The sequence below is a fragment of the Zosterops lateralis genome, assembly GCF_965231275.1.
Source record: "Zosterops lateralis genome assembly, chromosome: 5".
Taxonomy (NCBI): Eukaryota; Metazoa; Chordata; class Aves; order Passeriformes; family Zosteropidae; genus Zosterops; species Zosterops lateralis.
The window spans coordinates 25,056,181-25,067,771 of record NC_139766.1 but is presented as its reverse complement, the minus strand read 5'-3'; the positions used below and the strand labels follow the sequence as shown (position 1 = coordinate 25,067,771).

The window sequence follows — 11,591 nt, the reverse complement described above, 5'->3', positions numbered from 1 at the left end:
AAAAAACCAAACTGATCATAGTAAATGTATACAAATCAGATCACCATAAGTAAACTACTCTAATACTTAAAAGAAAGGGCCATTTAGAAAATAAAAGAAAAAAAAATCACAGAAAGACCGTTTCCAAAAGCAACAGATACTTTTAATAAATAACTGTGAGACTTTGAAATCTCTAGTTATGCTACTCGATGAAATGCAGTAAGGAATTAAGATTTTTTTTTTAGCAGCATCTTAATTAGTAATCATTAGCTACAACATTCAGTGCATAAGAGCATTTTTCATCTGCCACTAATTAGAAAGGAAAATCTGAAGAATGACATGGAAAATCATACCCCAGGTATTAGCACACAAACAATGAGAGTTAGAATTGAATACGTTTATGAAAAACAAGGAATTTGTCTGTCTAACAGAAGCCATTGATAGCATTGCAAAGTTTGCTAAAAGGCAACAAACCAGCTGCTGTTCCAAATTTAGAGGCAGTAGGAATATGGACAAGTTCCACTGAGTGTAGAACAGTACAACACATATTCTCAACCCCCCTTGAGAATATGAAACACCTGAATTTTAAGTTTTTCTGTAGTGATTAAAAAAAAAAATTCAAGTTGTGGAAACCAACAGAGCTTTTGGGGGAGGGTGTGTGATTTCAGGTCTGTAGGTACCTAGGTGTGTGGTAATACCAAAGAAATGTGTTAACTACTCTGCTGCATGCTGTAGTTTACCACTAAGGTGTTACACACAGTCCACAGAGGTAGGAAAAAAGCAGAACTGAAATCTAAAGGCAAAACTTAGATTGTTAGATAGAATCTGAAAATCGCTTCCACTGCAAGTATACTACGAAACAATGAGAGCAGCAGAGGCTCAGAGCATGACTCAAGAAATGGTGCAAAACATTATTCTTTAGGACCTGGTAAAATTTCTGAGATAAAAGACTTTATCAGAAAAACATGCATGAATTGAAATCGTTTTAAAGGCTGGTTTTGAAACAAAGGTATTTTTACCGGTTGCCTGCTAAACCCCAGAGACCTCAGAAAGACATATTTTCCCTCACAATCTTGCAAACACATCTTTCATGCCCTTGGCAAAGTATTTCTCAATCTTTCTAAACCTGGCTAGACAGGCTGACGGAATCGCAGAATACACTGAGTTGGAAGGGACCTGCAAGGATGGGTCTTAAATGAATGACCTATTGGGGATCAAACCCACATTAAAACCTTGGCATTATTAGTATCATGCTCTAACAAACTGAGCTGAACTCAGTCTTGCAAAAAAAAAAAAAAAAAAAAAAAAAAAAGTATGATCCTATTATTTTTTTTTTTAAATACACACTCCCCTTTATTAGCTTTCCTTGTTTTACCTTTCAATCATGTTTTTTCTCAGACAATCATGCTCCTGCCCAGTAGCAGATTTATCCTGGTCTTCTATTATGGTAAGGCCTCAGTGAAGCCTACAGTATGCACACACACATATTCAGCATTATGTTGCCTGCTTATCCCTCTACCCCCCTTTCTCCACTCCATTCTGAAGCACCTTTCAGACTATAAGTCTTTTCCACACTTCAAGATCTATCACCCCACACCTATTTAATTATAGCTTAGCTAAGGCTATGGAATTACTTGATTGCTTTTAAAGCATAAAGAGAATCACAGAATTGTTAGGGTTGTAAGGGGCCTCTGGAAATCATCTGGTCCAACCCCCGTGCTGAGGCAAGGGTCACCTGGAGCAGGGGACACAGGAATGTGTCCAGGTGGGTTTTTCATCTCCAGAAAGGGGAAACTTCATGATGTCCCTGGGCAGCCTGTTCCAGTGCTCTGCCACTCTCTCTCAAGATAAAGAAGTTCTTCATGTCAAGGTGGAGCTTCTTGTTTTAGTTGATGGCCATTACTGCTCGTCCTGTCACTGTGCACCACCACCACGGGTTTGGCACCATCCCCTGACACCCGCCTTTGAGATATTTATATGCACTCATGAGACTCCCTCCCAATCTTCTCTAGATTAAAAGGCCCAGCTCCTGCAGTCTCTCCTCAAGAGATGCTCCAGACCTCTCATCACCTGTGTGGCCTCCACTGCACTCTCTGCAGTGGCTCCTTGCCTGTCTAGTGCTGAGGAGCCCAGAGCTGCACGCAGCACTCCAGATGTGCCTCGCCAGGGATGAGCAGAGGGGCAGGAACACCCCTCCCGACCCGCTGGCCACACTGTTCCCCAGGACACCACTGGCTTTCCCGGCCACAAGGGCACTGCCGAGTTATGGTCAGCCTGTGATTCACCAAGACGTTGATGCTTCACCTCATTAATTCTTTCCAGTAACTACGCACGGCTTCTTTTGCAGCTGCATCATGTAAACCTTTATGTTGTAGGGGAACCTTTTTCCATTAAAATCTCACTCAATGTGCTCCGCAGCAGAGCGGCTCCCAGAGGAGCGAGCCGTGCTCCAGGCTGGAGCGCCCCGCACCCCTGTGCTGGGGCCGGCCGGGGGCTCCCTCACCGCGGCCCCGTCCCGGACACACACTGCCGGAAATGGGACCGGGAAAAGGATCCATTTCCCGTCCCCGCCGGCCGCTTCCGGGTTGTGCGCCGGGTTCCGCTGGAGGCGGCGGGGCGGGAGCTGCGGGGCGGGCGGCGGTTCCCGTCCTCCTCCTCCTCCTCCTTCATTTCTTCATCTTCCTCCTCGTCGTCCTGGTGCCGCTCGTGGCCGCGGCGGGCCGTGCCGGGTGAGCGGGGCCGGGCAGGGCGCGGTGTGCGGGCGGGACGGGGAGGCCGCGGGGCCCGGGGCTGCTGTGCCGGCGGCGCTCCGGCCGAGGTCTCTTCCTCTGATAGTGTAGGATTATCTCCCGCCCCGTCTCCAAACAAAACCAAAAGAAAAGTGCCCTTAGCCGAAAATTCGCGGTGGTTCTGCTGCTGTCTGTGGATCCCTAATCTTGGAGAGCATCGCCGTGTTCCCGGCGTAAAATTGCTGGAATTTTATGAACCCGCCCTAAAACCGCGGAGTGTATTCCTGCTGGCATCCTTTCCTCCTCGGGGATGTGTGTTAACTCGTTTGGGTATGTGTGGAATAGCGTTTCCTCGGCAAAGGCAGCACACGGTGATTGATGATTACTTTCTCCCTTCTTTAGTGGGACAAACACGGTGCCCTGTTAAGTACTTTATTCATGGCTGTTTTGAAACCAGCCGCTCGTTTTGGGCCAGCTAAAAGTAGTGTGGCCCTGAGCTGTTGTGTTCTGGCTAATGCCGAGCACACCCAGATCTGGGAAGAGTAACACATCTCAAACTGGTGAAAGAGGCTCAGTCTTTCTGGAGTAATTACTGGATTCTGTTAAACAGAAATTCATGGGAAAATGAGTTTCGCTTGAATGCAGGAGATGCTTGTATACTTCTAGCAACCAAGCTTGTTTTCTGGAAATTCATCTTAAAAGTTGGTACAGTTGCACTCAAAGCCTTTTACGTTTGTTTAAATTTAATGTGGCAAAAAATAAAAAAAAGTGACCTCATATTTTTTCCTATGAATTGTAAACATTTGAAATATCTCTAATGCTTTAACATTTTTTCTGCAGATTAATAAACTTACTGAACCATTGTTAAGGAGCTAGAATGGGGGTGGAAAGGAGCTTTAATTATTTGGGCCCAGTTAGGTATTTTGACTGTAGAAACATGGGATTAAATTGCGTCTTGGTTTTTGAAGTTGTAGGCATTCAGCTGGTCATAAGAAACAGATATTACTCTTGGTATTTAAGTATTTCCTCTTTTCTGATGCTAACACTTGACTGAAATATTGAAGTTTAAAATAGCTTGTTGACATCTCGTTTTAGCTTTCTCCTATTAATTGCTTTAAATTAGTCTATGGATTTTAATAAATATTTAGACTGTAATCTATCATTTGGATTCTGTAGCTTTTCTCCTGATTGTCCAGCTTGAACTAGGACTGCAAGAGTGTGGTATGCTAATGCAAGTCATTGGTATGAAGGATGATTTTTTTATCTTCTCTGTAATCCAGGAGTTTCACAACTACTCATGTGGTGCTTATTTTTAAAACTTCAACATTTTCTCCAGGTTTAAGTTTGTTTTATCATACAAGTTCCTCACTGCCATAATGAGGCTAGTAATTCTTGAAGATTATGATCAGGCTAGTGAATGGGCAGCCAAATACATCTGTAATCGTATTATCCAGTTCAAGCCAAGTCACGGAAGATATTTCACGCTTGGTCTACCAACAGGCAAGTTTTATTCAAAGTCTTTGTAAATTACTAAACCTAGAACAATGTTTGTATCACTGCTAGCAGATACAGTATGTAAAAGAACATAAGTATTATTTTTGGCAATGCTCTAACTTTTTTTTTTTAATTATGGATTTGATTTCTGTGGAAAAACTGTGATAGTTTGAAAAACTGAAAAATACTAAATAAGAAAAAGCAGATTGCTTGTATGTTGAAAAGCATGGTAGCAAAATTTGACTTTTAAGAATGAAAATGTTGTACAGATACACAGAACAGTAGAAAAATTTTATTTAACAGGGAGTACACCTTTGGGATGCTACAAAAAGCTGATAGAATATCACAAAAATGGAGATCTCTCTTTCAAATATGTAAAGACTTTCAACATGGATGAATATGTAGGTAAGATGTGCTATTATTTGTGAATATACTGTACTGCTGGGGTTTTTTTTCTCATTTTAAAACTATTAAATGCTTTGTCAAAGTACCAGGGTAGTCTAGTATGTTTGTATTCCTATATTAGACTGGTGTCCAAGCGTTTTTCTCTATTCCTTTATCTATAAAAAAGCAAAAATAAACGCTGGGCTAAATTCAGTGTTTCACAGTACTTCTGTAGAAATTCTATTCTCATGTAATAATGAGACTGCATTTCTGATGAAGATTTAACACTCTGGGATAAGATGTTTGTGGAGGGAATGTAAACCACTTACCTTGTACGTGCCAACAGGAAATCTTGATGTAGTTTCAAATCTTTCTTCATTTGACTCAGGTTTGCCTTGCATGCCTCACATCAGTTACATACAGACTAGAATTAAGGCTGTTTGGTTAAATCTTGTCATGTGGTAATTTCACTCTAAATTATTTCAGGGCTTCCCAGAAATCATCCAGAGAGCTATCACTCCTATATGTGGAATAACTTCTTTAAGCATATTGACATAGATCCAAATAACGCTCATATCCTTGATGGGAATGCACCAGACTTACAGGCGGAATGTGATGCATTTGAAAAGAAAATTGAAGAAGCAGGGGGGATTGATCTGTTTGTTGGAGGTATGAGGAAATGCTCTATCATTAGTTATAATTCAAGCATGTACACCAATTCTTTAATCATTATTTTTATAACTTGACTAAACCCCAGATTTTTCAATTATTGTGTAAGAAAGTTCTGTGACTAACAAAGAACCAGTCTTAATTCCAAAACAGAATGATTGGTGTCCAGGTTTCTAATGACTTAAGTAAGTTTTTATTGAAAGTGAGAAACCAAAGGGAAAAGAATGAGGCCTTTTTTATTAATTTACAATGTCTGAGGAAATGTGTTGACTCTCAGGTCTGGAATGATTTTTTTTTTTTAACTTTGAAAAGGCATTGGTCCAGATGGCCACATTGCATTCAATGAACCCGGATCAAGTTTGTCTTCAAGAACAAGATTAAAGACTTTAGCAATGGACACCATTTTGGCAAATGCTAAATACTTTGATGGAGACTTATCCAAAGTACCAACTATGGCACTAACAGTTGGTGTGGGTACAGTCATGGATGCTAGAGAAGTAAGAACTCATTTAGTTCTGGCTGCATGTGTGTTTTCAAGATTAGTTGGTATTGATACTGAAAGTAAAGAGACCTTTCTTTTGCAGGTGATGATTCTTATAACAGGTGCGCACAAGGCTTTTGCATTGTACAAAGCAATTGAAGAAGGAGTCAATCATATGTGGACAGTTTCTGCTTTCCAGCAACACCCTCGCACTATCTTTGTGTGTGATGAAGATGCTACTTTAGAACTAAGAGTTAAAACTGTGAAGTACTTTAAAGGTGAGCACTGAATCAGAGGTCACGTGTTTACACAAAACTGACAGCTTTGAAATAATATTGATTTAAATCTGAGCCTTCCAACACTTTGCAGTCACTAATGTATAATGTTATATAGTCAAAATATTTAATAGTAGTTTATTTCTTGTGTTTGGAAAATTGCCAGGAGGTATAACTTGTGCTACCTACATTCCAAACAAATCTACTTGGGAAGAGTATTTCCTTTGCTTCCAGTTTGAAACAATAGTTTAGTAATCTTTAACTTCAAACAACAGCAATCTGGTGTTCCAGAATACAGGTCTTAAGTATACTGGACAGTTTAGCTTAAAAAAATCTTAATGCATTTATTAATCCCGATATATTTCCATGCTGCTTTTGCTATGTGCTGTAATGTGATGTCTAGTAAACTGTGATACAGACTTGAAGCCACCTGAGGACATTTTTCATGTGCAATTAGCATAACAATCCTTTGAAAACATTGCACCCTTTTACTGTGTGTGTTTCTCATATTTGTAATAGGTATATTGGGACAAACTTGAAGAAAGTCAGGATATTTGATAGTAATTGAGACTTTCTAGACTGAATTCTGTTTTACTTAGACAACAGAAGCTGAGAAAAGTAGTTTAGTTTTCTCCTGACTGTATTAGTACAGCACATGCAATTGTGTGACTCAGTTATTTTTCTCACTAGCATGGGTACCTGTAGTAGCTGAGGTATCAGAGATCAAGATTTTAATTTATTAAATTCTTTTTTAGAGCATTATACCAGTGCTCATATATGTATTAGATTGCAATTTGGACATGTCTGTGATATTCATCCTGATACCTGTTGTGGCCAGCTTGTTAATTTTGGATTTTTCAGTATGCTATTTTCTGCTATGTATTTATGGGGCAGGAGGGAGGGTTAGTCTTTTCGTGTGCCACACTGCTAGATAGTACTTACTGTTGTTTTCAAAGATAAACTTCTGTAACTGCTTGGATAAGTTTTAAACATTATCCTGTATTTTATATAAGCAGAGACTATGCTTGGGAAATACAATCCTAATGTAGAATCACTAGGTATAAATGACACTTAACATTGCTTTAAAGAACGTCAAGGGCTACAATTTATGAATGTGTGCTATTGTGTCATTATATTTAATTACCCTGTAATACACAGCAATAGAACTTTTAAAAAGATGGTTTGCTTTAAACTTGCTTAATTTTATCTACTCTCAAATCAGTGAGATTTTTTACCCTTGTAAGATGGAGGAGAAATCAGTGTGGGTCAAATCTGGAATTATTTCTGAATCCTGATCTTCAGGTTACACTTCTTAGGGAAGCTAGGTAGTTCTAATACTGTTATTTATGGTAGTGATTTATGGAGATCTTTCACCACTTAAAACTTTCAATATGAAACTGCAACTTTTTTGTTTTATATTTAAGTACCACACTAGCTGGTAAGTAAATTAACATATTACATTTTTTCTAACTTTCTGAAAACCTGTAATAAGCTAAAATTATCAAGTGTGCTTATGGTCTTACTGTAAAAGGGAAAATAACTTTCTTGAAGAATGAAACAGAAAATGAATTTTGAATTTACTAATTTGTCTGCAAATGAGCTGGTTCAGGATAGTTTTTTCCATACTTATGCATGCTCCTCTTAAAACTGTGTGAAGAAATCTGTTTATTCAAAGCATACTTGAATATACAGTGGGACTTTCTTTTGAAATAATTGGTTTGGCATCTACCAAGTCGGGTGCATTCCTTTAAAAAATCTTTTGTTTCTCACTGTTTTTCCTGTAACACTTTCACTAACAGGATTAAATATTCTTCATTAAGTATGAGAGAAGCTATACTTTGTAACCATTTTTCATGCATCTAGGAAATGGGTAATTATTTCCTTTTCATTTTCCCTTTTTAGAAGAGGAAAATATTGGTAGGAAGTTAAATGTTTTAAAGTTCAAAACGTGTTTCTAGTTTGCGTAGTGTATGCAGCTGTTACTCTTTCTGGACAAATTACTTTTATGTCAAATATATACTTAAGTTTTTTGTCACTGTTAAACTAAAAAAAGTTAGATCTAACATCTGTATTTTATATTAAATAATCACATAGTGATTATTAATAGATGCTGCATAAGATGCCTTTTTTATAGTCACCTACAGTAATGACCTTAGATTGTATAGTTAACTCAAATTTCATGTTGCTGCAGTGACACTAAGGTTGCCACCAGCTGCATCATGTAGCAAAGATATTTGACTATTTTTTGCCATAGATAATCACTAAAATATGCAGTACTGCAAGATTTCTTTCACGGTTTTTAAGAAAATTACTTTTAGTGTTGCATATTTTAATTTTAGAAGCTAAATCTTTAGTTCAATACTAAAATGGACTTTTACTTTGTGGATTGTGACCACTGATCATTACTGTTATTAGTCCTCAAGGTAAAACGAGGTTAAAAACCTGCCAGTGATCCAACGTCATACATACCTAGATGTATGTAACAATTTTACTAAGTTATAGGAAATTTAAGAAGGAAGCATCTTTTTTATTAATTGCACTTTGGTATTTTTAAGAATTAAAGTAGTTGAAGCGGAAAAAAATAACCCTCTAATCATAGCTGTGGAGGACTTGTATATGACCAAAAAAAAAAAAAAAAAAAAGCCCAGCTAGAACAGAAAACAGTTGAACTGCTGAAATTAAGTCTGCACTAAGAGTCTGGATAATTTAATTTGATTTTTCCTGTCTAGGACCACAAGTACATGATTATTACAAAGACAGTATTACCATAATGCTAGAACTTGGCAAAAGAACTCAAGCTGTTTAAGTCCACTATGTGTGCATCGGATTTTTACGGCAAATTGTGTTGTGAGGGAATTATGTTGTTGTTACACAGTCGCAATATAGAAAAAAAAAGATGTATTCAGCTCATTTGAAAGTATTCCAGATATGCTCTTTGGGTCTGTTACCAGAGAACTGTCTGGTCCCTGCTCAGCTGATACTGAAATATGTCATTAGTATGCAAGTGATACAGGAATATATATGCTGTCACTGATTCTGAACTACTTTAAATAGCCATTGTTTTTCTCTTCAATGACCTATTTAAAATGTATACTTTGAAGCAAATTCCAAATAAAAATGTGGATAGAAGGACATGTTAACAAAATATAACTAATGTAAAGCTGGCGTTGTTGCTTTCCCCCCAAGGTTTAATGCATGTGCACAATAAGCTTGTGGACCCACTGTACAGTATGAAAGAAAACTGAAAGAAGATTGAAGAGGAACTCCATGTGGGTCAGCAGCAACAGTTTTAGGTAGCAGATGAGTTCACTGCTATGCAATATGCTGAAAACTGTTTTAAATGGGAAATCCTAGGTACTGTATTTTTAAAAAGGTCCAATATCTGTACATTCACATTCCATCTGTTTGCTGTGTTGTGCATTTTGCTTTAACATTTGGAGCTCTGCTGTTGGCTGGTACATCACTAAATGGAACAGAACAAACATGAGAGAGACTGCATGTTACGTAGAGGGGAAAAGCAGAGCACTTACTCTAGCAGAGTAATGTGTTGCATCTGCCTCATGTTAGAGATGATGACACTTCATTTTCCAGAATTCTTAATTTTTGGCTTGGTTAGTGTAACTACCATTTGTGTCTCTAGGCAGAATGTTTTTAGCCTTTGTTAATACTATGGACTTGTAATAGTTGTACAATTTCTACTATGAAATGTTCTGTTTACATATATCTAATGTACACTGAGCTTTTGCACTTGGTTGCCTTAAATTTGTCTTAAACAGTTTTTGGGCATCTCAAGTCCTGCTGTATATTTTGGGCAAATGAAGATACAGAAACAGTGCCTAAAAATGCACCAAATTCTTCGAAGTTACAACTTGCTCCATGGATAAAAATATTAAACTTCTACAATAGCACTTTTTCCTCTCATGTACTTCAAATTACTTTAGGATTTTTATATTTTTGGTAATCAAGCTTTATACAAAAGGAAGAATCTCAGCATTCCTTCCTGAAGGTACCTGGTCAATTATATAATTGCTGTTACAATTAAATACCTGAAAAGAGGGTAATTTACAGGACTATAATGTCTGCAAATGATCATTTAAAGCCAGCTGTTAATCAGGTTTTCATTGTATCATTATCAACATTGTGCTGTTACAAGGAATGTTATTTCCTACTTTGAATATAAGTAAAACTTAAATATAAATCTCTTAATTTCAAAATTGTTTTATTTCTAATATAAATTGTCATGAGTAAATATTTCAGAATTTCAGGGAGTGATTTAGGCATCAAAAGAGAAAGACAGGAGTTTACTGATGAAGATTTTTTTGGGGGGAAAGCCCTTTTGTAAAATACTGCAAGAAAGTGCAACTAAGTGTAACTTGGACAATTTAACTTCTCACCTAAATGACAGGCATGTAGTCTTTATTACAAAATCACATTATCTCCCCAGGGCTGTGGCAGAGTCTCATCTAGGCTCACCTTTCTCTTAAATGGTCTTACAGGGTTCTTTCAAATCTGGACTGTTCTCTGATTCTGTAAAATTACAAAAGCATGGAAGAATCTGTCTGTAGCAGTGTAGGAAGCCAGGCCTGGTGTTTCAGTTCTCAACAGTACATTGAACATCCACACATTTAAAACAGGCTTTAATGCTCAGTTTATGCAGATGTATTTTTGAAGCATAATGCAACATTGTGGGGAAAAAAGTTGAAAAGACTGCCTTTCAGGAGAATGCTGTTCCAGGTAATGTATGACTGAAAATGCAGTATTGTTTGCCATTAGCTTTTACAGCTAAGCAAGTTTATAAACAATTCTATTACAAAAAGCATGAAACTAAAAGTAGTCATGAATTTAGGTTATTATTAAAGCAATTGTGAATCATGCTTTTATCTTGATGATCATCATCCTTCACATGGCAAAATAGAGAATTCTGTTGAAACAATATTCTTGTGATTAAAGTGTAGGTACAAGCCTAAATTTGAGGGCAGACTTTCCTGGTGATTGACTACTTCAGTAGGCATGACTAGCAGTTTGTTCTCTAAAATATATTTAATAACAATATATTAAGATCTGTGAAGAGTGAAACTAGTCCCTGAAGATCAAAAAAATTAATGCAGCTCAAAAGCTTTTGGAGGTGGGTAAACAGCTGTAAATACAGTATATAGTAGGGTCATTAGCTTATGTTTATAATTGCTTTGTGTGTACTTCCAACAGTAACACCTTACGTTATGCACACTACACTGCAGCATTGAACTGGGGACACACTGAGAAGCTTTAGTATGTAAACAATATAAATAAAACTTCACCAACTACACCAAGATATGCTGTAACCAAACCTTCATGTTAAATAATTTTTTTAAGGCCTGAATTGGTCTTACTAGTGAAGGTTACAGATCCTGTATTTTAATATATTAAAACTTACCATTTCCATGGAGATGAGCATAGCTAGGATGAAGTAATGGTAAATTTGCACACTTCAACTGTGTGGTAAATAAATAAAGTTTTGAGTTTTTTGTCTGATGTGGTTTCCTAGCATCACAATTTCCTGACAACAGCAGCTTTAGAGAAAGTAAAACAGGAAACAGCTTG

At 37.4% G+C, this 11,591-nt stretch overlaps 1 protein-coding gene across 3 annotated transcripts; it reads left to right on the top strand.

Moving 5' to 3' along the window:
• The first annotated feature begins 2,562 nt into the window (after positions 1-2,562).
• On the top strand, positions 2,563-10,195 carry GNPDA2 (glucosamine-6-phosphate deaminase 2). Of its 3 annotated transcripts, none has more exons than XM_083861245.1 (7): positions 2,563-2,708; positions 4,045-4,212; positions 4,510-4,607; positions 5,073-5,255; positions 5,568-5,752; positions 5,840-6,014; positions 9,198-10,174. In XM_083861245.1, the coding sequence occupies exons 2-7, from the start codon at positions 4,085-4,087 to the stop codon at positions 9,254-9,256; spliced, it is 828 nt and encodes a 275-aa protein (XP_083717371.1). In that variant the 5' UTR covers positions 2,563-2,708; positions 4,045-4,084; the 3' UTR covers positions 9,257-10,174. The 3 variants fall into 3 exon arrangements, with proteins under 3 accessions (XP_083717371.1, XP_083717370.1, XP_083717369.1); XM_083861244.1 differs by having other exon boundaries at positions 4,045-4,208; positions 4,506-4,607; positions 9,198-10,168; XM_083861243.1 differs by having other exon boundaries at positions 5,568-6,014; positions 9,198-10,195.
• The last annotated feature ends 1,396 nt before the right edge of the window (positions 10,196-11,591 follow it).

Coding starts and splice junctions, on each gene's coding strand:
- GNPDA2 (XM_083861243.1), top strand. CDS start 4,085: ATGAGGCTAGTAATTCTTGAAGATTATGATCAGGCTAGTGAATGGGCA. Junction 4,213..4,509: donor CTTGGTCTACCAACAGGCAA/GTTTTATTCAAA, acceptor TTTAACAGGGAG/TACACCTTTGGGATGCTACA. Junction 4,608..5,072: donor CAACATGGATGAATATGTAG/GTAAGATGTGCT, acceptor AAATTATTTCAG/GGCTTCCCAGAAATCATCCA.